Here is a 25,253-nt window from a genome sequence, read left to right as displayed (position 1 = left end):
AGGATAAATAAGAGCTCAGCTGCCGCTAGAAGGCCTGTCACTGGGAGATCCAGAACTGCACTCGCTCCGCCTCCTCAAACCAAGTGCCCCTTGGCTCTTCTGATGAGCTTGCTAGCAGGGGTGAAGCTGCTGCCCAAAACTGCTGCAGAAGACGGCAGAGGCAAGTAATAATGGTTGAGGTTGGCTTCCTTTTAGTCTAATGCTGGTTTTAAAAAATACTGAAAACTGCGCATCAGCTCAAAACTATAGCAGTTGAAGTGCTTTAACCCCTTAATCATTCACACCTAAAAGGTAAAGGACCCCTGACAGTTAAGTCCAGTCGCAGACAACTCTGGGGTTGCGGCGCTCATCTCACTTTACTGGCTGGGGGAGCTTCCGGGTCATGTGGCCAGCATGACTAAGCCGCTTCTGGTGAAACCAGAGCAGTGCATGGAAACGACATTTACCTTCCCACCGGAGCAGTACCTGTTTATCCACTTGCTCTTTGACGTGCTTTCAAACTGCTAGGTTGGCAGGAGCAGGGACCAAGCAACGGGAGCTCACCCCGTCGCGGGGATTTGAACCGCCGACCTTCTGATCGGCAAATCCTAGGCTCTGTGGTTTAACCCACAGCGCCACCCGCATTAATCATTCACACCTACTGGTTCTTAAATTGCCAATGTCACACCCCAACCATTAAGATTTGCATTCAGTTTTAAATCCTATTGATCATATCTCACTTCCTCAAACTCAATGGGCTGACCAAGGATGGAGGGTTTCTGTCCCATGTAGAACAACTCTGCCTTTGCAGGAGTGTGTGTGTGGGGGGGGTACATCTGGGGCTCAGAACTGATCCTTTAATGGATGCTTAGACGTCACTTGCAAGGTGCTGACATTCAGGATGCTGGTTTGGGCTAAGCGCACTCAGCTGGCTCCCTGCCTTGAGGCAGTCTTCAACATACCCAGTTTGGGATGCCTGCCAGTCCTCTCTCTGTCTCTTTCTGTCATTCTCTCCCTCTCTTGGTAGCTCCCCCCTCCATTATCTTTCTCTCTGCTACTTCAGCTGCTGGAAGGGGGGGGGGAGTAGCAAATTACTGTGCGTCCCAAGTTGGAGTTGAAGGTGGTTGCTAATCTTTTCTGCAGCACTTAATGCTTTGCTACAGCACCTTAATGCAATAGAATTCCTTCACTGAACATTTTCTGTACTTATTTTGCAGGCACATGTATATTTTGTTGGGTGAAATGAAGCCCCCATTGTGCTTCCAACTTCCCGATACATATATATCACATGTCCATGTAATGTAAGGCTTTGTGTTAGGCACTTAATACACTTAATACACATTATGTACATTTGCACACTGTTTCCTACACAGAAGGACTTTAGATTGGCAGTGCCCTCTTGCGCACAGTGCTGTGTGTGTGCACACCCACCCACCCACCCAACATCCTCCAGGGCTAATCATGGTTTCTTGTTGCTTGGCTGCGACAGCCAATACTACCCATTCATAAGCCGCATGTGCAGAATGCAGATGCTTAAAGGTGAGTTGTGTTCTCCACAGCCATCTGCCACCCCTCTCTTTTCAAATCCCCTCTGAGCACATCTGCTGTAAAGGGGAAGTTTAGCTGAAGGTGTAGAAAGAAAGCTGCCACCAAATGTTATCAGTCAAGCTGGGCTAACAGGCGTGGTACTGAAAACAGCGCCGTTGTGCCTCTTGCGCAGGAACAGCGCACTCCATCTACATTGAACAGGGAAGCTCTCAGAGCAACCTTCAGCGATGTGTGAAGAGCTGGATCACGATATTCTTGATTGCTTCTTTCTGGTTCTGTGTCTTGAGTCCTGGCGGGGCATTGTTCATCTCTTTCCAATCTCCATTCCTTTAGCCTTACCCCCTGGAACCATCAGTTCATAGAATCATAGAATCATAGAGTTGGAAGAGACCACAAGGGCCATCGAGTCCAACCCCCTGCCAAGCAGGAAACACCATCAGAGCACTCCTGACATATGGTTGTCAAGCCTCTGCTTAAAGACCTCCAAAGTAGGAGACTCCACCACACTCCTTGGCAGCAAATTCCACTGTCGAACAGCTCTTACTGTCAGGAAGTTCTTCCTAATGTTTAGGTGGAATCTTCTTTCTTGTAGTTTGGATCCATTGCTCCGTGTCCGCTTCTCTGGAGCAGCAGAAAACAACCTTTCTCCCTCCTCTATATGAGTTCTTTGTAAAGACAAACATGTTCTCCAAGCAACCATTCCGGTAGCTCAGCAATCCGCTCACCTGATACGTCTTCCTGAATGAAGGAGGGGTAGGATTAAAATACGTGGCCTAACTGCTCCCCCCCCAAAACAAATGCCACTTATACATAAGATTGCATTCTGGTAGTCTTCACTTACCTAGATTTGATGCCTGAAGAGGGCAAGGTGTGATCTCAAATCTGTGTCTGGGATTGTGAATAAGGAAGCAAGGGGTGTCTTTGTGGAATGTCCTTCCTTCTGCAACAGCCACAAGTATCTTTAGATAACTTGAGCCATAAGATTCAACCCTGTTTTTACATGATTGAGTCTTATGATTTCTGCTTTATTCACTTCTATATGGTTTTATGAGTTTTTATATTGCTGTGTTACTGGTTTTAGGTTGTGGTTCTGTTTTAATTTTATACTGTTTGTATTTTAGACTATGCACTCATTAGAGATATTAAGCAATATAGAAATGCTTTTAAATAAACAAGCAAATATTTTTCTAGAATACATCGGTAGATCATGAGACTTAATCTCATGGGTTTGAGCCCCACACTGGGGGGCAAAAGATTCCTGCATTGCAGGGGGCTGGACTAGATCAGTGTTTCTTAACCCTTTTCCAACCGTGACCCCTTTCTGACCTTGTTTCCTTCCTGTGGCCCCCTGTCCTACCGGTAGAAATGTTTTGTTTGTAAATAGAACATATTTTATTTATAATTTTTATAATGTATGCAAAATACAATTACATCAAAATTGATTTCTCAGTCAATGTGACCCTTGTGCTTGGTGACAAGAAAAAAGGCTTCTTTATATCTGGTTATATTGCTGTGAGAACAAGATCACCTCCTTTCACAGTAATACTTGCACAAAGAAACAGCCCCCCCCCCACTAACCCTGCTGCACCCACGCACCTTGCCTGTGACAAAGGAGATGCGGGCAGCATGGAGTGCGAAATGAGAGGGAGAAGGAAGAGGAAGGGATGTTGCTGCAAAGTGCGCGTGGCGCTCCATCCACTGGGAAGCACGGTCACTTTCTCTTCACTCTACTCTGTTTTCTATTTTCTTCACTTCTCTGTTTTCTGTTTTCTTTTCTCAGTTACTTCTGTCTTTTCTTCACTTCTCACTTCCCACTGTGGCCCCCTAGTCTCGTGCCGTTGCCCCCCATTTATGTGTTTTTCACCTGTGCCCCCCTTGGGCCAGCTCTGCAATTCTATGGTTCTGTGTGGTCCTTTTATTCCTTTCCCCAAATCAATAATTGCTAGGGAAGGTGGGCCTCAGGAGAACTTCCTCTGAGCACAACTCCTCTACTCCTGTGCAAATTGTGGCTGGCGGTGGGTAGGACTAGAACTCAGTGGTAGAGAACATTCTTTGCATATCCCATGGCCCCGATTTTACTCTCAGCAACTCAGACAAAAGGCTCTCAGGCACCCAGACTGGGAAGGTGGCTGCAGCTGATGAGATTTGTAGTTCAAAGTATCTGGATGGCACCAGGTTGAGAATGACTGGAGGAGATAGCCAATGACCTGACTTAGCACACAGCAGATTCCTCTTTTAAGAGGCATTTGCTTCTACATATTCAAAGGTGTGTCCCAACTATGACTAATGGAAGCTGATTTTTGAAATGCACAAAGGCATAAATCCCCACTGGTCCCTTTTCTACAATACAGAGGTTCAGGGTCAGTGCAGGGAGAAGGAAGAAATCAAAGAAACCTGGAGAGGTGTGGGTGTGTGGGTGGGTGTTGGCATCCATTTCAGCTTCACATACAGAAAGTCTACCGTACCAGGTCTCAGGCTTGCACCATCTTCTTGAATTGTGGTCCCTGTCATTTCCATCTTCCTCTCACCTTATCTCTTCCCAGCAACCTAAGATGAAACACTTAACCTTCGCCACCCCCACCCCCCACTGTCCTGGACAAAACTCAGGCCACAGTTATTGTGCCCATCAATAATTAAGCTGTACATATCTATTGGTTGTGACAGCAAGTGGCATTGCAGGATGGAGTTTGCTTGTCTTTCTCCCCTTTGTCCAGCTTGCCTGTTGGAACAGTGTGTGTGTGTGTGTGTGTGTGTGTGTGTGCGCGCGCGTGCTCATATTCCCACTCTGCTTCTGCCTTAATTGTTTATGACACTGTTAAATATGGATCTTGGTCTCTTTCCAAGGGTACCCCAGCCGAAGTGCTGTACAAAGGAACCATTACCAGGATAATCGGAGAAGACAGCCCCAGCAGAGCGGAGAAAGTGAGAGAGGACGCCTTGCCCAAGGGACACGTCATTTACGAGGGGAAGAAGGGACATGTCCTGACCTACGATGGTGAGTCAAAATTCCTCTCTGGCACCACTTGTGAGAGAAGGCTTTGAATGACGGAGCCAGTAGCATCCCTTGAAAATGAGGCAGGATATGTTATATAGGAGTGGCAAAGGGGTTAGTAATATCAGCCCAGCTCAGACATAACACTAAGGTGTGCTTGAGTTTCTTGCTCAAACCCTCCCTTCTCCCTCAACTACTGCTATAAGAGGAGGTTGGAAGTTTCTGCTTCCAGTTAAAATTATAACTTTGGTTTGGATTTGATATCCCGCTTTATCACTACCCGAAGGAGTCTCAAAGCGGCTCACAATCTCCTTTCCCATCCTCCCCCACAACAAACACCCTGTGAGGTGAGTGGGGCTGAGAGACTTCAGAGAAGTGTGACTGGCCCAAGGTCACCCAGCAGCTGCAGGTGGAGGAGTGGAGACGCGAACCCGGTTCGCCAGATTACGAATCTACCGCTCTTAACCACTACACCACACTGGCTCTCACCACACTGGTTTGTCAGTATATGTGGCAAAGACAAACTCTGGCGTTTTTTAAAGTATTGTTTATTCAAACAAACCAAGATCAAACCATGGTTTCCAGTCCCAACTTATTTCAATACACCATGGTTTAGAGACTAACCACATTTCCCAGTTCAGACATATCAACAGGCTGTATTTCATTTAAACCAGGGAGAGATTGTTTCCAATCTGCTCATAAGGCTATTGCTGTGGTTTAGTGTTATCTCTGAATCAGAACAATTTGTTTCTTTGGAGAACCTATTGACATACCCATCACAGAGAAGCCCCTTCCAAGGACGGGAAAGAAACCTTTGGGGCCTAGTGTGCCTACATGGCTTTGTTTTCAGAAAGCTTAGCAGTCATTTGAGCATGTGTATTTCCTGCCTCTTTCCTCTTTGACTGTATTTTGAAGCAGACCACAAAGGAGCCCAGCAGGTCAGAAGCAGCAGAGGGAATTAATCAAACCTCACCTAGCAGGCTGCAGTACGGGGGCAGCTGGGCCACGGGAACCTCTCCTGCCCACTTGTTTCTCATGCTTCCATTAAGCTGCAAAAGGTAGAGAGAACAGTCCTGTGGTAACCAGGCATAGCAGGATTGCCTGCTTCCATATAAACCTGCTGACAGGCCTTGTAAGGTCATGCCTATTGGAAGTCATTTACAAGAGCCAGAGGCAAGTATCGTTCTGGTCAGAGTGAAGCCAGGGCAGTGAACGAATATTTGGCAGGTTAGGCTGAGAGAGTGGGCTGCTTCTTGATTTGCCCCAGTTGGCAGAATACTCGATGAATGGGATAAACCTTGCAGGCCGTATTTTGGGCCCAGCAGTGCGAGTGCAAGGGCTGCAGAATATGCAGATTGGCAGTGGTGTGTGATGTCACGTGCCTTGCCTGCCCTGGCAGCGTGGCAAGATGCAACTGTGATTTCGTGAATATCTGTTTTAATGGACTGCATCACTTTTTGTGCTGATCACAGTTGGGAGGCAAGAGCCAGATCCTAATCTGTGTTGCCCCATATGCCCTTCTGCATCTCTCTCACAAATCAGCAGCTGCACCATGCCTATAAGTTACACATCACTCCGAATGGATGGCTTCCTTTCCCAGTAACATTTTTCCACCTGCCTCCACTTGTCTTTGCTACAGAGCTAAAGCCAGGCCATGTGAACAGTACTGCCATGTTGGCTGCCAAAGGAGAAGGGTCGGCTTTTAGACCTTTGCTCTGGGCTCGTCTCCTCACCTGAAGAAGAGGATTATCAAGGGTCCTAATAATAATAATATAATAATAATTTATTATTTATTCCCCGCCCATCTGGCTGGGTTTCCCCCGCCACTCTGGACGGCTTCGAACAGAGACAGTCCGCAGGCAGGTAGGGTCTCTGCCTGCGTACCAGATGGAGCTGATAAAACAGCTGCCCTGGACACAGAATTGGCCTGCGCCTCCATGGACAGCTGTGAGTCCAAAGTGACTTCCAGGCTGCGCACCTGGTCCTTAGCTTTTCTGCTGTGGACTTCATGCATGTGGGCTGTGAGTGTCGATCTGGCCACTGTCACCCCAGCTGTACTTTGGGATTCCTAGCAAAGTCTGTGCGGCATTTCCTGCAAGGTGGCACCATTGTGTGTGTGTGTACTTAAAGCTACTAATTCAGGGGTGGAGACCCTTCCTGACCCCACAGGCCACATTCTCTCAGGGGCAGCCTTCTGAGAGCCACATACCACTGGTAGGTGGGGCCAGAGGCAAAAGCGGGCAGAGCAATGAATGTAAATGTTAACCTTTGTACAGAGGTCTGGTGGTTTCTACACTCTCTCGCAAACCACTCTATGTCCTCTAGCCAGGCAAGCAGGAATCATTTTTAGAGGTCACAGATACATTCCAACCAGACACAAACACTCAGGCGAGTGAGGCGGAGCCAGTGAGAGGGCGTGGCCTTGGGAGAGTCCCAATAAGAGAGGCTTGGGGGCCACATTTGGCCCTACGGTTTGAGATTCCCCAACCCTGTACTAAGCCCTGGATTGAGTTTCCAGCCACTGGTCTAAAAAGAAACAAGAAAGTGCTGCCTGCCTGCTCTGTGTCCCACTCACAAAGCCTTGGTGGTGGTGGTGCCATCAGAGGCTGCCCAGTTGGCACTGACTCATGTCAGGGCCTTTTCAGGGGCAGCCCTGGCAAGGTGCGTCTGTCTCCCTCGTTTCTGTATCTGGCAAACCTGAGATCACTGTTTTTATGTTTAAAAACTGCTTTTTATTTTTTTAAAAAAATGTCAATTATAGATGTGCTTGTTACCCTGAGTTCCTTTGGGGCAAAAGGGCAGGATACAGGCTAAATAAATAATAAAATGAATAATAGCAGCTGCTCCTTCCAGGAACAGTATGCCATTTAAAGCTCTGTGTCTGAGCATTTTTTTTTCTTTTTCTTCTTTTGCTCCAGAGCTTTCCCTGCAAAAACCAACTCTTTAAAGCTGAATCGGAGCAAACAGTTATCCACAGAGAACCTGAATTGACATTTGCTCTGATTCAGCTTTGAGCGGGATTTCGTGGAGAAAGCTCAGGCAAAAAACCAAAACCCAACCCACAACCACTCAGACATGGAGCGTGAAAGTGCAGACTTCTGCCTGGAAAGAGCAGGGCAAAGTAATTGTGGATAAGCATTTAAAGTATGCCCCACTCTCTTTTCAGGGAAATTCTTGGCATCATGTATAAGGCATCTTTTCTTCCTCTTCCTTTCTTGCCTTTTAACTTTTTCCCAACCAGATAGCAAGTGTTGAACAAAAGACTTGGCCAAGAGTTACCCAAAAATCTCTTGGCAGAGTCAACAGGGATAAAAGCAGTTTAGGCATCTTTCCTGGTGGGTGGTTTTTGCTGAAACAAGGGTGAAACACCAGCCTGTTGGGCCACATGGACACTGGCTCTTCAGAGGAAGAAAATCTCAGTTGGATTTTTAAAAAGAAAAATATTGAAATCTGAAAGTCCTCTTTGGAATTTTAGCAAAGTCTGTAAGGATGGAAGTGTCGAATCGAGAAGCTTAAAAATAAATAAATCTGTGATTGAGTTCTGGTGGACAGGAAGGGGGGAGCACTGTCAACACATTGATGCCACAGTGATACTTGCCAAGAAAAGAGCTCTAATGAGGCAAAAGCTTACAGCGTCTGTAAGCTGAATTGCAGAAGATTGGTTATTCTTATTGCTAATAGCTCTTCTGTGGGGAAGGGAAATGTTTACAAAATCCTTTTCTTTCTCTTTTTGCCCCCCTTTCCCATAAACATGCTCGGGAGCAGAGGGAGAAAAGAGCAGCACAGATGTTTGTTGATGACAGGATGTAGGAATGCACATACACACCCCGCGTGTTTCAAAACTCAGCTCCTTTAAACTCTGACTGCATGACTTGAGCCTGTTAAAAGCAGGAAGAATTGGCAACTGGGGCAGAAATTTCATTTTTATGACCCCCAAATAGCTTACTTCCACACACCCATATCTTGTTTGGTTGCTGGGTGAGAGGGGAAGCAGCAAAGGGTGGTATTCAGTACCAGCCCAGCTCAGAGTAACCTTCACCCTGATGGACCAGTGGCCTGACTCAGGGGCACTTTCCTTCATTTCAGTGTTCCTGTGATGTAATGGTGTGCACTCTTGTTATGCCACACATGCGAACACATGGCCCCTTTCAGTAGCTAGTGCAGAAAAAATCTATACAGCTTTTTCAACTTGGGAGGAGTTTTTAGAGTAGTTTTCAAGGTTTGCTTGGGGTTACCACTGCTGGGTCTCTGCCAATCGTCTCTCATAAGATGGATAAAGACTGTAGTACCATCTGTGCAGTAAATCTGAACTTCTATAAATAGGAATGGTTGTCTGAAATGGTCTCACGGAAGGGAAGCAAAGAGTTCGGAACTTGTACAGAGATAAGATTCACTTGCATGAGGTTTGGATAGCAGGCGCAGCAGATGTCTTGCTATCATTCTGGTCTCTGGCTGCACAGCATGTTCCCAGCACTGGCCTCTCTCTTTGTAGTTCCCCCCCCCCCCTCTGTTCTGCTATTTTTCCTCCTCAGATTTCTTCCTTCAGCTTTTTAAGCTTGGAGCGTTGTAGCCCATCTGTTGGTTCAAATTTGGGGGCGGAGGGGGAGAAAGGCAGGTCCCCCCTTTGCGTTCAGGTTGATATGGAGTGGTTCTGAGTTGTCTTTTCTCCACAGATTGATGAGCAGCGTGCGGGGGTTGGGGAGATCTTAAAGGAGTACATAAAGAAAATAAGGGAGGGCCACTATATTCACAAAGGGCTCTTTCTAGAGAAGAAAGCAAAGGCGAAGGCAAATTCTGCCAGGCCTGGACTTGACTTGCAGTGTTCTGCTGGCTAGAGACGGGCACTAGGGAAGTTTGGGGGTGAGTCTAAGCACAAGGCCACCAAATTTGGAATTGCAAGTTGGGAGGGAAAACATGACTTGGTTCCCGGGAATTGACTCCAAATTGGAATGTTTACAAAAGCTGCTGAGTTATGTTGGACTGAGGCCTCGGAGACTCCCCTTGGGCAGGGTCCTGCCTTAAGCATGAGCCGCAGTCTTGCAATCTTTCACCTGGACGTTCATGCACCTCTTATTTTGCTTTGTTTTACCTCTCCCCCTTCAGGTGGTGCTGTTGCACAGTGTCCCAAAGAGAACAGCAGAAACTCTGGAGCCCCACACGAGGCCATGGGCATCAAACGGACCTATGACATGATGGAAGGGAGAGGATCACGGGGTTTATCTGGGCGTGAGCTTCCATCTGCTAGCATCGAAGGTGGGCTGTCACAAACAATGTTGCATACAGCCAAGTCAAATTTGTACTGCCTGTCATCAGTTGCCCTTGCCGTGTTTTGGAAGGTTGCGTGGAGAAGGACCCAAGTTCAGTCCCTTACATCTCCAATTAAAATGATCACTGGGTAGCAGGTGACTGGGAAAACCCTCTCTGAGACCCTGGAGTGCTGTTGACAGTCACAGTAGACAGTATGGGTTAGATGGACCAGTGGCCGGTCTCCATTTAAGGCAGCTTTGTCCATTCATATGTACTCTCTCCAGTGCATCAGGTTTCCAATAAAGGTGGCTGATGCCTTCTTCTCTGATGGCGGCATACGGACCACTCCATCCAAACATTCAGCGTTATGCATCTGTGTCCTTTAATCTGCTTTCTGTCTCTCGGGATTTATTTCATTCCTCTTGTTTCCTTTCATCTAAAATCAACCATTCAGAACGAAAGGGGAAGGGTTGGAGGAGAAAGTTAATTTGGACATCCTACACAATAAGCCTCCATGCACACCAAACAAGCTGGGAATGCTTTATTGACCCTCAAGAGAAATCTGCTATCCATAAGACCTGAATATAACATCCCTGTTGATCCTGGGTTACCTATTTCCTTATTTCAGCTTGCGAAAAGACTGAAGAATCTCAATAAATTTTTAACTCTTATTTTGTAAGCTGGAATTTGCAGTCCCAAGATTGAATTTGCTGCCAAGGAGTGTGGTGGAGTCTCCTTCTTTGGAGGTCTTTAAGCAGAGGCTTGACAACCATATGTCAGGAGTGCTCTGATGGTGTTTCCTGCTTGGCAGGGGGTTGGACTCGATGGCCCTTGTGGTCTCTTCCAACTCTATGATTCTATGATTTGTGTTTATTTATTAGTAAGCATTCTTGCCCACCCTTCACCATTAGGTTCCATGGCAGAATAGAGAAATAGAAAATAAAAACAAATAAAAGAATTGCAGTGATATAATACATCAAAACCTTGAATGCATGCAAGGAAATGCATGTTAATAATGTGATTACATGGGCAGTGTGTCTTTCCCAGTCCTAGTTAGGCCACTGGTGGAAGGACACCAGCTGCCCTGCCCTTCTTCTTGTTGGCGTCCATCTGTCTCGAGACAATGGAGTGTGCCTCCAGGGGTGAAGTCAAACTGCTGTGTTAGCATCCCTGAAGTGACCTGCTCAGTGCACAAGCCTGGGCAGTGTGTCTGGAGGTTCTGGGCTGCCCATATGGCAAGCCTTGTTGATGTGGTCCAAAGGAAATCAGAGCAAGAAGTTGGGCGCCAGCTTGGCTGCAGGAGTTGCTGGAAGGAGGTGTACAAGGCACCATCCAACCATCTTAGGGACTCCCCTCCAGATTTGTGTAGGATTAGCCTTTTCCTCTCCTGAAGATAGCCCACAAGGCAGCAAAGGTTTAGGATCAGAGTTTTTCTTCTCCTAGGTGGGCTCCCTTCCCAGGTGGACGAGTCCCATCTCCCCCTCACTTCCCTCTGTAGCACATGCAGAAACTGCTTTATTGACCACTGGACCCACTTTTGGCCCTGCGCTTATGGCTAAGTTATTTACGTGTGTTCCCTTGCACCTTGTGAAAGAGGCCTCTGTGCTGCTGGGGACCTTTGTGAAGGGGACCCCTGCATTTCCTCATAATTGGAAGCAAGGTCCCTGTGTGCAGGTCTTCAAAATTTGCTTGTGGTGCTTTCATGTGCTTAATGATGAGTGAGTCGGGTGGGGGCAGGAGACAGAAAGTAATAAAGGAACAAGCTGCAACTCCACGTTTGCCAGCCAGGTGCTTTCTAGATTCTTTGGAATGTGACTTTCGTCTGCCCCTGCCAGCTTGGAGACAGCTGGGGGAGTTTCCAAATTACAGTCCAATTAAAATGAAAAAGAAACACAGGAAATGAGGTGTAAGGGGAAGGCTCTTCATTCCAGTTCTGCTGTCTGGCTTTTTGGTTATAGAAACTCTAGAAGTTCTCAGAGGGAACAGAGGAGCATAAAAAGTGCACATTTTGAAATGTCTTAATATGTTTCTTCTTTTGTGTGGGGCAACTCTAGGTCTAATGGGACGAGCCATCCCACCCGACCGCCACAGTCCCCTCAATTTGAAAGAACCGCATCACATCCGGGGCTCTATCACGCAAGGTAATGTGTAGCAAAGGGAGCATGGAAATCTAACCTGTGGGCAGAACTTGTCAGCCTGTCATGCTGATAATCTCCTTTCTAATCCTAATTCAGTAGTTGTTTACTTTTCTGGCAACTGTTTTGGGTCAGGCAGTAGGTTGTCTGTCAGCCAAATCCAGCCTTCTGCCTATGACAGCTGAATAATCTCTTCAGGAGGATGTGGGAGTTTGTGGGAAGTTCTGGGAGGAAAGGGATCCAGGAGACACAAAGGGGGAGTGCAGCTGGTATGAGTTGCACTCACCCTGCATGTTTCCCGAATCCCCTTCCTCCCATAATAAAGCAGTGTGCCAATGTGGGGCTTTCAGGCTCAGGAGGCTATAAATACAATGTCAACTAGTGAGAGTAAGGGGAAGAGGACTTTGTTCTCTGTCCCAGTCATGTGGAGACACTTTAAAGGGCTGTGCATAAATTTGGCATTGGGGTGGAGTCAATCTCATGACAGCCTCACCACAGTCTGACCTGCAGAGTGATGCAAGTCAGTTCTGTGAGCTAGAAAAGACTATGTAATGATGTTGGTCTTTGGGCTGTGTTAACAAATTAGGCCTGGAAATTTTCGTGGCATGTTTAGTGTTCTATTTTGTTTGTTGCCCACAGGGCTGCGCTTTGGCCTCTGGTCTTCAAGTATGGTCCTTTTTGCAAATGAACTGAATTAGTTGAGTTGAAAATTGTGTGATGTGCTTCATCTGGAGGATAAAAGAGAGAATTGCAGAAGTTACTTTTCTGTAGGAAGCCCATTGATGGATTCTGTCTTTTGGTATGTTCCCCCAGGAATACCTCGATCTTACGTGGAAGCCTCCGAGGACTACCTCAGAAGAGAAGCTAAGCAGCTCAAGAGGGAAAGCACACCTCCGAGGGACTTATCCGAGGCCTACAAGGTCAGGCCTCATGAGAGTTTTACCCCGTTGAAAATGAAAGCAGTTCATGAAGGCCTTGTTGCCACTGTGAAGGAAGCAGGAAGGTCAATCCATGAGATTCCCAGGGAGGAGCTGAGGCGCACGCCTGACATCTCTCTGATGACGAGGCCTGTGAAGGAGGGCTCTATCACCCAGGTATCCACACGGTCCGCAACAGAGAGGCACTGGGGTAGGGAGGATGCGAAGACACAAGTGTCCTTCTCTGCTCAGTTGCTTAGGAGCTCCTGCTGTGTGTAACTAGAGGCAGAGATTGGAATTGTCCACTTCCTGATGTTCTGGTGCTGCAAAGGAGCCCGGGAGGCAAGGCAGCACACCAGGCTGGTTGTCTCAGCGCTATGGAGAACTCCTAGTGAGCAGGTTCTTCCAGTGAGGGTTGGTGGTGAACTAAGGCCTTCTGGGACTCTGCCTCTGTCCCATCTCTCCTATGCTGTACACTCCTTCTGGGAGAACTAGAATCTTGCTTAGGGTCAAGCTGTAATTTTTTGTTTGGACTGCGAATATTTCCATCCTAGGACTTTTGGGCGGATATAAATACTGTAAATAATAAATACATTAACACTCTGACCTGAGGTTGGGCACTCATCCTGCACTCTTATGACCTTCAGCCTATAGCATTGGACTGGCAAGGTGGTGTGGGAGGCACCACAGGGGGAAGTGCCCAGGGGGTCCAGTTTTAGGGGCCCTGGTGCTGTGGGATCTGCAGTCAGTAGCACTATAGCTTCTGACTTGGGGGGGTTCTAGTCAGTGGCGAACTCCGGGGTCTTGACATCTGCTTTAAAATAACCACTATTCGTCATTGCTTCGTCATGCTGTATTGTTTTTAACACTTGATTGGAAGCCGCCCAGAGTGGCTGGGGAAACTCAGCCAGATGGGGGGGGATAAATACATTATTATTATTATTATTATTATTATTATTATTATTACTGCTTCCAAACAGAGAGTGACAGTTAGTTAAAACAAGCCAGGACAGGAAGCCACTCATTTATCTCAGCACTGCACCTAAAATTGGGTCGTAGTGTTGTTCCAAGGCTACAAAGTGAGAGCATGGCCATAGACTGATTTGAACCCAGGTCTTGCTCTTTAGTTCTCCTAGTTGAGCCTCTGCTACAAGTTTCAAGTAAAATACCCAAGCAGATCCAGATTCATTTAATGATGAGTCAGCTTTTGGCTCATGTCTCCTGCGTGGGCTGATAAAATATTTGGATGGTTTCCATAGCAGCTATGCCGGGCCTCAGTGAGGGCTGTTTACAAATCTGCTTTGTTCCCATGGAGAGATGAGGTGGGTATGTCGATATTCCTTGAGAGTGACTAACCACTTTACCTCATGCCACGTTTTTGGGATGTGTGAATTAAGCATCCTGCCTCAAATGGTTCCACCTGTTGTTATACAGAGCTGATTGTTTCCCCTTGGGAGAGGTGTCTCATTTAATGACCCAGGAGCACCCTTTGCTCCCAGGCCAGCCTAGCAGTCCCTCTCGCCACTCCCTGCCAATCACACATTATGTCCTGCCCTAGAGGAAGAATGAAATAGATGTCCTCCTCTTCTTAATACTAAGGTTTCTGCTTACTTTATTGGTAGCTAATGGTGAATAACCTATTGGTTGGTATAAATCATTCAGGTGGTAAGTGACCACCAGTTGTGAGGTAGAGTGGTGATTTCAGTGTTCCTAGTCATGGATTCCCCACTGGACATGTTTCCTTCAAAGCCAGTTTGACCATCGCTTCTGATCTTTCCTTGCAACGTGGAGCTGTAGGAGAAACGTTGAATGTGTTTTTAGGTCCATTCTCAATTCATATGACATGATCATGGGGCCCAATGTGCTTGGTCTTTCATCTGCATAAGCGGATGCCCAATACAGATACCACACCAAACCATGGTTTGTGCTCACCATAGTTTAGAACCCAAGCCATAGTTTGAGCTTCCAAATGTACGGGAAAACCAGGGCATTCCAGTTGCTGTGATAACAGTGTGTTAATTTATGCATCTTGATCATACCAAATTAGTTAGGTCAAACCATGGTTTGTCATTTAAAGCATCAAGTCAAAGCAGAGTTTGTTTCTTGCAGGTATTCAGTGCTTTTTTCCTGGGGGGGACGCAGCAGTACGCATACCCCTAAACATTTTGTGAATCTAAGTTTGGCCTCGTTGAGGGGAAGTATTTCAGTATGAGTAGGAAAATGAGAGTACCCCTAAACATTTTTTACTAAAAAAGCACTGCAGGTATTTATACCTTTAGCCAGAAAGGCTCATAGACTCACTAACAAAAGCCAGTAGTGGGATAGTCCTAGCCCTCAATAAGCCTTTTTAAGCCTTTCGGTCTTAAAACAAACAAACAAACAAACATCTTAGGAGAAGGGAATAGAGGGTTGAACTTCCTTAACCATTGTTTGGTGTGACATGTTCTTGTGGTTTGGTTTCTGTAGCCAATGCTTTGGTGCAATGAACTTACTGTATAGAACTACCTTTCTCAACCTTGGGTCCCCAGATGATCTTGAACTACAGTTTCTATCATCCCTGATCACTGGCCATGCTGGCTAGAATTGATGGGAGTTGTAGTCCCAAAAACATCTGGGGACCCAAGGTTGAGAAAGGCTGGGCTAGAAGATGTACCAGAATCCTCTGCAACGTGACAGGTAATAGGGGTTCCATAGCAATGAAGTTAGTGCAGGAAAGTGTTCCCAGAAAGTGAAAAATTTGAAAACAGATGGGAAAGAGCATCCAAAGGAAGCTGATGCTATTTGTTTGTTTGTTTGTTTGTTTGTTTGTTTGTTTTAAATAAATTTTATTATGCTCTTTAGCCAAAATGGGCTCCCAGATTGCTAAAAAAAGATAACCCCTGCCCTCAGGCTTACAACATGACACAAAAAGAAAATGCATTATTGAAGGAGTAGGAGATAAACAAACTTTGGTACAAGTTCTTCTGATGACCAATTGGGGTGGAAAAGTTCACGGAGAGGAGGCACCAGAAGCTTCTGGTCTCTGCACTGTTGCCAGGGCAGCGGACCCGACATCCGTTCTCTTACCTCCATTGCCAAGGCCTGGTGGAATGGCGGCTGCCAGGGGCCAGCAGTTGGTGGAGAGGGAAGCCTGACTTCTCAGCAGAGCAAGTGGCAGCCCTGCATCCCATCCCATCCCTCCTCTGCTATCACCCGGTGGCCTCAATTTCCATACAGACTTGGCAAACTGCAAATGGGAATTAACTGACAAAATAAACGAATCAGTGTGCCTCCCCCCCCCCTTTCATCTGTCGAAGCGAAGCCTAGAATGCCAGCGGCAGCCTCAGAAAGCCATTTGTGACCTTCCGTGCTGCTGTCCTTTTCCTGCCAGCTTGCTGACCTTTCTTTCTTGTCTCCCACCTTGTCCCCCCAGGGAACCCCGCTGAAATATGACAGCAACGCTTCGGCAAGTGCCAAAAAGCATGATGTCCGTTCCATTATTGGAAGCCCGGGGAGGACTTTTCATCCCCTGCATTCCCTGGATGTCATGCAGGACCCAAGGACTCTGGAAAGAGCTTACGGGGAGAGTTTGAAAAGTGCTTACGAGGAGAGTTTGAAGAGCAGGCCCAGCCCAGTGACAAACTCTGGCGGCTCCATCACCAGAGGAGCCCCTGTGATCGTGCCTGAAGCAGGGAAACCTCGCCACAGCCCTCTTGCCTATGAGGACCACCAGGCAGCCCATGGGACGGCTTTCAGCAGCCACTTGCACCGAGGGTCCCCAGTATCCACGAGGGAGCCAAGCGCGCGGCAGCATGAAGGTCAGTGGTCCTGTTTTGCAGGCTGTGGATTAGGGGGCTTCTTCAGGTTGTACGTTTCAGGCCGGTTGTGAGGCACCGGAACCAGGGACATGTCCAGGGATGAGCTTATGGGGCACAGGCCCCAGACATTCTTTTAAGAGCCCTGAATGTTTCTTGGTTAATATTGAATTCAAGGAGAATTGAACCAGAGGTAATTAGGTTTACAGGGTAGGATATTTGGGGAAATAAATTAACTAATTATGGCTTAGGGGGTAACAAATAGGGGTAATTGAAGGAAATTCAATTTATCTGGAACAGGGTTGTTCGGGACATTAATTGGGGTAAATGAATGAAAAAGGAACTGGTTTTGGTTGATCTGTGGTACAGTGCAGATTAATTGAATAGCTTATCTGGAGTGATTTGAACGAGGAATTAGTTAGCATACATCCTTCTGTGGCATTTAAGTCCAGGCATTAAAGCCCAAGTTTGCATATATACATGTTTAATTAGCATATGCAAATCAGCAGTAGCTCTGGGCGGGACCCAGTATGTTACTGTCCATACCACCATGATAACTTTCAAGAGGAAAGTTGCCCCTTTTGCTGCTGCTGCTTTTTAGCAGTGTTTGGCCAGCGGGGGGGGGGGGGGTTCGCTGCAGATTCCACCTGCTTTTGAGGAAGCTGTCAGTCATATTGGAAGAGCCGGCTTCTACTCCCAGAGTTGCATGATCCACTTCTGCAGAAACAGGGAGACTTCATTATGTCAGCCTATTTTTTTCTTCCAGACTTGACCAATGCATTTGAAAAAGATGAGCACGTTTATTCTCCCTACAAATACAGTCTTTATGCCTATTAGTTTGTGACCCCCCCCCCTTGCCTTAAGAGAATCAACATATTTGTTAAATGAAGTATCTTGTTCATTTCTAAGAACAGAAGATTCTCTTGGCTGGCCTTTATGTAATGTACACATATGGCCAGCCCTCTGCAAGCAAGATTCCAGGGCAGATTGTAGCCAAGAGGTTTGGAGGATTCCCAGTTTTAAACTTGTTTTAAATTCCAGGCCAGGGGTGTAATTTAGCAAGACTGTAGAATTTGGGGGTGACTTTGAAAGCAAATATGAACTCTTTCTCTGGAAATAATTACTATATTTCTAAAGATGTACTGATGTGCTGCTTATGCTAGGAATGAGGAACCATTTACCCTCCTGATGTTGTTGGACTCACAACAGTCCCAACCAGCCAGTGGTCAGGGGTGCTGAGGGGCAGTCCAGCAACTTGCAGGGCAGCAGCTGAAGGAGAAGCAAAAGGGTTTTCTTGTGTGTGTGTTTCTTTGTGGCTGATTAGCTGCTCTCCCTGTGCAAAGGTCAGAGGGGGCAGGGTTTCTGTTGAGTCAGGTGATTAGCTGTGGGAGGAGCTTATCAGAGCTTGCAGGGCGGCGTGCGCAGTTTGATCCATCTTTCAGATTTAGGGGAGCTAGTCTCAAACATTTGTTGGGGGAGACCTAGGTTTTTTTGCGGGGGTTATTTGTCCTGTCTTCACGCTTTTTAAGATGGAGGACCACTGTAGCCACCCCCAATGACACGTTTTCAAGATGGAGGGGGAGGGAACAGCTGCAGTCGCCTGCGGTTCCTGCGCAATGTTTGCCATCTTGCCAAAGGTTGCAGGCAGCTTTACCTGCAGCAATTGTATGTTGATTGCCCTCTTAAAAGACAAAGTCCAGCAACTGGAGGAACGTGTAGCTACGCTCCAAAGAATTAGAGAGCTGGAGCTCTTCTTGGAAGCAACAGAGAACACCGTTCTCCACCAAGGAGGAGACAGGGGACTCCCCTGAGAAGGAGGCTAGTTCACCAACACAGATGCCAGATAAATGGAGAAACGTGACTCAAAGAAGTAGGAGGCTCAGGGTTCGCTCTGATTGTTTAGAAATACACAATCGCTTTGAAGTCCTCTCCCCTAGCATGGAAGACAAAGAACAGACTCCATTTGAGGATCTCTCCCTCATTACAGTCGATCAGGTATATGAAGACGAGCAGCAAAGTCAGTCCTCAGGGAATGTGCAGGCGACCTTGGAACGGACAGCTCACGGAAGAACCCCGACCAAACCCAAGAGGAGGCGTGTAGTGGTGATAGGGGATTCCCTACTGAGGGGAACAGAAGCAGTGATCTGTGGGCCTGACAAGATGTCTCGGGAGGTGTGCTGTCTCCCCGGGGCTAAGATCCAAGATGTAACTGAACGACTGCAAGGAATCATAAAACCCACTGACAAATACCCCTTCCTCTTGGTTCATGTGGGAACCAATGACACTGCAAGCAATAGCCTCCAGAAGATCAAAAGAGACTACGAGGCTCTGGGCAGGAAATTGAAGCAACTAAATGCACAAATTGTCATTCATCCGTCCTCCCAGTTGAACGACGTGGCCCAGGGAGAGAGGGGAAAATAGTGGAAGTGAACAGCTGGCTTCGCAAATGGTGTAAACAGGAACGGTTTGGATTCTTAGATCACGGACTGGAGTTTCTTGAAGATGGACTTCTGGCAAGCGATGGGCTGCATCTCACAACGGTTGAGAGGAATGTTTTTGCCAAAAATCTCAGAAACCTCATCAGGAGGGCTTTAAACTGACTAATGTGGGGGAGGGAGACAGTGCTCCTGAAGGTAGGAGTCTATCAATTGATGAAGATGATCATCCAAATATCATAGACCAAATGGAGCAAACAGCACGCAGACATAGTGGTGGGAGGAAAAAATCCTTAAATAAGAGACACGGGGGAATGATTAATGGACTTCAATGTCTGTACACTAATGCGCAAAGCATGGGAAATAAACAAGATGAGCTTGAGCTCTTGGTACAGCAAACTAAATATGACATAATAGGCATCACTGAAACCTGGTGGGATAAGTCCCACGATTGGAATGTAATAATGGGGGGATACAATCTATTTCAGAGAAACAGACCAGACAAGAAAGGAGGAGGAGTGGCGTTATATGTCAGGGATGTGTATACCTGTGAAGAGATCCAAGATTTAGAACTTCAAAACCAAAGTGAGAGCATTTGGGTCAAAATTAAGGGAGAGAAGAATAACAGAGACCTCATTGTGGGAGTTTACTATAGATCCCCAAGCCAAACGGAGGACATAGATGATGCCTTCCTGGAACAGATGGCCAAGCATGCAAAAGGAAGGGAGATAGTAGTAATGGGGGACTTCAATTACCCAGATATTTGTTGGATGTCAAACTCAGCCAAGAGCATAAGGTCAAACAGATTCCTCACTGGCCTTGCAGACAACTTCATTGTCCAGAAAGTGGGAGAAGCAACAAGAGGAACAGCCATTTTAGATCTGGTCCTAACCAATGTTGATGAGCTGGTTAGTGGGGTAGAAGTGGAAGGATCATTAGGCGCGAGTGATCATGCTCTTCTGAAGTTTACTATACAGCGGAAAGGAGCAGCCAAGCATACTAGGACTCAATTTCTTGACTTTAAGAAAGCCGACTTCATAAAACTTAGGGAAGTGCTGGGTGAGATCCCATGGACAGTAATACTAAAAGGAAAGGGAGTTCATGATGGCTGGGAGTTTGTTAAGAGGGAGATAGTAAAAGCACAACTTCAGGCAATACCAATAAGACGGAAACATGGAAGGTGCCTAAAGAAGCCAGGGTGGCTATCTAAAGAACTTTTAACTGAGTTAAGATTAAAAAAGGATGTGTACAAAAAATGGAAAAGGGGGGAAACCACCAAAGAGGAATTCAAACAAATAGCCAGCACGTGTAGACACAAAGTCAGAAAAGCTAAAGCACAGAATGAACTCAGGCTTGCTAGAGAGGTTAAAAGCAACAAAAAAGGCTTTTATGGGTATGTTCGTAGCAAAAGGAAGAACAAAGAAACAGTGGGGTCACTCAGAGGAGAAGATGGTGAAATGCAAACAGGGGACACAGAAAGGGCTGAACTCCTCAATGCCTTCTTTGCCTCAGTCTTCTCCGATAAAGAAAACAATGCCCGACCTGAAGAATTTGGAGCAAATGATTCAGCAGAGGAAACACAGCCCAGAATAACTAAGGAGATAGTACAAGAATACTTGGCTAGTTTAGATGTATTCAAGTCTCCAGGGCCAGATGAACTGCATCCAAGAGTATTAAAAGAACTGGCAGATGTGATCTCAGAACCACTGGCAGTCATCTTTGAGAATTCCTGGAGAACAGGCGAAGTCCCGGCAGACTGGAGGAGGGCAAATGTTGTCCCTATTTTCAAAAAGGGGAAAAGAGAGGACCCAAATAATTACCGCCCAGTCAGTCTGACATCAATACCAGGGAAGATTCTGGAGCAGATCATTAAGCAAACAGTCTGTGAGCACCTAGAAAGGAATGCTGTGATCACCAATAGTCAGCATGGATTTCTGAAAAATAAGTCATGTCAGACTAACCTGATCTCATTTTTTGACAGAATTACAAGCCTGGTAGATGAAGGGAACGCAGTGGATGTAGCCTACCTTGATTTCAGCAAGGCATTCGACAAGGTGCCCCATGATATTCTTGTAAAGAAGCTGGTAAAATGCAGTCTTGACTATGCTACCACTCAGTGGATTTGTAACTGGCTGACTGACCGAACCAAAAGGGTGTTCATCAATGGTTCCTCTTCATCCTGGAGAAGAGTGACTAGTGGGGTGCCACAGGGTTCTGTCTTAGGCCCGGTCTTATTCAACATCTTTATCAACGACTTGGATGATGGACTCAAGGGCATCCTGATCAAATTTGCAGATGACACCAAACTGGGAGGGGTGGCTAACACCCCAGAGGACAGGATCACACTTCAAAACGACCTTGACAGATTAGAGAACTGGGCCAAAACAAACAAGATGAACTTTAACAGGGAGAAATGTAAAGTATTGCACTTGGGCAAAACAAATGAGAGGCACAAATACAAGATGGGTGACACCTGGCTTGAGAGCAGTACATGTGAAAAGGATCTAGGAGTCTTGGTTGACCACAAACTTGACATGAGCCAACAGTGTGACACAGCAGCTAAAAAAGCCAATGCAATTCTGGGCTGCATCAATAGGAGTATAGCACCTAGATCAAGGGAAGTAATAGTGCCACTGTATTCTGCTCTGGTCAGACCTCACCTGGAGTACTGTGTCCAGTTCTGGGCACCACAGTTCAAGAAGGACACTGACAAACTGGAACGTGTTCAGAGGAGGGCAACCAAAATGGTCAAAGGCCTGGAAACGATGCCTTATGAGGAACGGCTAAGGGAGCTGGGCATGTTTAGCCTGGAGAAGAGGAGGTTAAGGGGTGATATGATAGCCATGTTCAAATATATAAAAGGATGTCACATAGAGGAGGGAGAAAGGTTATTTTCTGCTGCTCCAGAGAAGCAGACACGGAGCAATGGATCCAAACTACAAGAAAGAAGATTCCACCTAAACATTAGGAAGAACTTCCTGACAGTAAGAGCTGTTCGACAGTGGAATTTGCTGCCAAGGAGTGTGGTGGAGTCTCCTCCTTTGGAGGTCTTTAAGCAGAGGCTTGACAACCATATGTCAGGAGTGCTCTGATGGTGTTTCCTGCTTGGCAGGGGGTTGGACTCGATGGCCCTTGTGGTCTCTTCCAACTCTATGATTCTATGAACTTCAGGAGGACCACAGGTTCCCCATTGCTGGCTTATGCAAAGCAGATTAGTGGCATGGATATTTAAATGCCATGCCTCAAAAAGCCTTCATCATTATTTCACACCGCATAAATGGCATGTGGGTACAAAACAAAGGCAGTATTCAGGTGTAGGTTAATCATATTCTGATGCTAAATGAGTTTGCCGGGTACAGGAGGGTACTAAGAAATATTTGTGTTGCTGGAACTTCAGGTGTACTTGGTGGGTTTTCTAAAAATCATAAGGTGTGCCCCTGCCCTATTTGAAAGGCATTGGTGGTTTCCACCAACAGCATCCAACTTTTTTCAATGAGTCTAGAGCAGGAAACAATAACAGTCTGTGCAGCCGCCCACCATGCCTGGGGGTTGTTTTGGTTCTTGCGGACTAAGGGCTTATCCACACTTTCCTTTTGCCCTGCTCTTTCCAGGCACAGGTATGAGCTTAAAAGCTCACAACTGAGCATTGTTGTTGTTTGTCCCAGAGTTTTCCTCACGAAAACCCACTCTTTAGCGCTCAGTCAGAGCAAACATCAGAACACCAGTCCAGGTTTACCACAGATTGCCATTTGCTCCAGTTCAACTTTAAAGAACAGGTTTTCGCAGGGAACACTCTGGAGCAAAAAAAAAAAAAAAAAAAAAAGATGTTTGGACATGGAGCTTTAAAGCACGGCTCATGCCTGGAAAGCATGGAGGAAAGTCAAGTGTGGATAAGCCCTAAGTTGTTGTGCAGGAAATACTGTGGAATCGAGTGCTGAGTCTGTGCCAGGCCGCTGGACAATCCTGCTCCAGACCAGTCATTCTGTGGTGTCCTGTTCATCTTGTTCATGATGCTACTAAAGCAACATTGCCCTGATGGAGGACTCTTGTTGGGAAAGGGAGAGGAAGGGAGGGGTACAACCTTCTTGTTTCTTCTCAGTCTCTTGACAACTTTTGACACCATCAACCATGGCATCCATCTGGAGCAACTCAGAGAGTTGGGGGCACCACATTGCAGTGGTTCCACTCCCACCTCATTGATTATTTAGACAGAGTAGCAGTGTGAGATTTCTACTTGACCCCATGGGAACTACTCACTGGGGTCCCTCAAGGATTAATCTTGCTATACAAGGCCACTATGAGATGTCATGAGGTGATTAGGAACAAGGCATCATCAATATACAGATAACACCCAACTCTTTCTCTGTTACACCTGAATCCAGTGTTGTTGGTCAGTTACCAGGAGGCGAGTTAATAAATTGAAGCTGAACCCAGACAAGATGGCGGTACTGTGGATTTGGAATTTAGCCTGCCCTTGATGGAGTTGCTTTCCATCTGAAAGAGCAGGCTGAGTAGTTTGGGGGTGCAGTTCAGTCTAGCTTTGCCAGTTGAAGCCAAGTTGACTTCAGTGCCTAGGTGTGCCTAATCCCAGCAGCAGCCAGTTTGCTAGCTGTGACCATTGGATTGGGAAGGCCTGGCCACGGTTCTGAAGAAGAAGAAGAAGAAGAAGAAGAAGAAGAAGAAGAAGAAGAAGAAGAAGAAGAGTTTGGATTTGATATCCCGCCTTTCACTCCCTTTAAGGAGTCTCAAAGCGGCTAACATTCTCCTTTCCCTTCCTCCCCCACAACAAACACTCTGTGAGGTGAGTGGGGCTGAGAGACTTCAGAGAAGTGTGACTGGCCCAAGGTCACCCAGCAGCTGCAGGTGGAGGAGCGGAGACGCGAACCCGGTTCCCCAGATTACGAGACTACCGCTCTTAACCACTACACCACACTGGCTAACCTTCTGGTAACCTCCAGCTTGGATTACAGCAGTGCGCTTCATGTGGGACTGCCCTTGAAGTAGATCTGGAAGCTGCAACTAGTGCAGAATGCAGCAACCAGAGTGCCGATGGACACGTCTGGGTCGAATCCATGTAATAGTAGTGATTACCAATTTGATTCCAAGCCCATAGATGCCTATGTTGCACTACATAACTTGTGATACAATATCTCAAGTAGTGGCTCCTTCCATATGAACTGTCTCTGAGTTACGATCAGTGATCCCGCTGCCAGGAGAAATCTAGGTAGAGGGGTGTCAGCATGTGAGCAAGCCTTCTCTCTGAGGTGCATTGAGCACAGATACTGTTAATTTTTCATTGGCAGCAAAAGAAGCAGCTATTTCCCCAGGTCTTCAGGAGGGATTGACATTTGGAGCCACTTGGATAATTTCATCACCTGCTCTTATATCCTTCAGGCGTGCCTGTTCTATTATTGTAATATTTTATAGTGTTGGTTGATCATTTGATGACCTTGTGATTTGTTTGTGCTGTGAGGTCGTAGAGTGAAGGGTAGTCTATAAATAAGTCAAATGAACAATAAATAAAGCAAGCGTTGGTGTACAACCTATTCTGGGCCTGTTGCAGCTGTGGCCACGATAAACGATGTGTTTGTATGACTGCAGAACCCAAACTGTTCTCATCGGGCAGATCCAGGTCACACTCCAGGCTTTGTTTTAAACTGGTTCAGATAAGAGCAGGTTTGGGAAATGGGCACAGTTCCTTTCAGTCTCAAATAAGCTCTTTTTGCTTTGTTCAGTCCAGAACAGGAGGGGCTGGCAAGGCAAGTATTTAAACGTTGAGGTGCCATTGCCAAATGAGAAGGAAAATGTAAAGAGCCTGTCATCTTTCCAGCTGCAAGTTGCAAAAATGCTTCCAGCTCCCCAGGAGAGGAGGAGGCTGTCAGCCTCATCTGGCCTTCGATTTCACCTTGCATGTGTTTAATTCTTTCCATGGTTGCTGGGTGGGTCTCTCTCTCTCTCTCTCTCTCTCTCTCTCTCTCTCACACACACACACACACACACACTTTCATTTTCACATTAACCTATTGTCCGCTGACAGAATATATAAGGCAAGGGTACATTCAGTGTACGCTTTCCTTAGATGCTTACAGAATCATTCCCCCTGCTCCTTTTAAACCTACTAGATCTTCTAGCTCCATACTTTATGCCAAAAGAGCAAAAGCCAAATCCCAGCCCTCACTGATCTGTGCCACTTCCCCCCTTGGCGT

The 25,253-nt window shown here is 46.6% G+C and overlaps 1 protein-coding gene and 1 long non-coding RNA gene across 51 annotated transcripts in view; one reads left to right on the top strand and one right to left on the bottom strand.

Annotated features, from left to right (window-relative positions):
* NCOR2 (nuclear receptor corepressor 2) overlaps positions 1-25,253 on the top strand; it is a 372,848-nt gene that overhangs the window by 314,227 nt on the left and 33,368 nt on the right. For 43 of the 50 annotated variants that reach the window (XM_083476588.1, XM_083476601.1, XM_083476584.1 and 40 more), the window contains exons 28-32: positions 4,372-4,522; positions 9,623-9,772; positions 11,821-11,907; positions 12,715-12,995; positions 16,231-16,615. In XM_083476588.1, the coding sequence (XP_083332714.1) occupies positions 4,372-4,522; positions 9,623-9,772; positions 11,821-11,907; positions 12,715-12,995; positions 16,231-16,615 (1,054 nt within the window). The remainder of the gene's footprint in view (positions 1-4,371; positions 4,523-9,622; positions 9,773-11,820; positions 11,908-12,714; positions 12,996-16,230; positions 16,616-25,253) is intronic. The other 7 variants (XM_083476607.1, XM_083476623.1, XM_083476622.1 and 4 more) reach the window with 1 other exon arrangement.
* On the bottom strand, positions 16,034-24,901 carry LOC310694061. The gene is made up of 3 exons (XR_014519510.1): positions 23,989-24,901; positions 22,228-23,692; positions 16,034-17,881 (listed from the first exon to the last, which is right to left on the bottom strand). It is a non-coding gene; the product is annotated as an uncharacterized lncRNA (long non-coding RNA).

The sequence above is a fragment of the Podarcis liolepis genome (assembly GCF_965112155.1).
Source record: "Podarcis liolepis genome assembly, chromosome: 15".
NCBI lineage: Eukaryota > Metazoa > Chordata > Lepidosauria > Squamata > Lacertidae > Podarcis > Podarcis liolepis.
The sequence above is the reverse complement of the archived record's forward strand: the minus strand, read 5'-3'. Positions and strand labels throughout refer to the sequence as shown.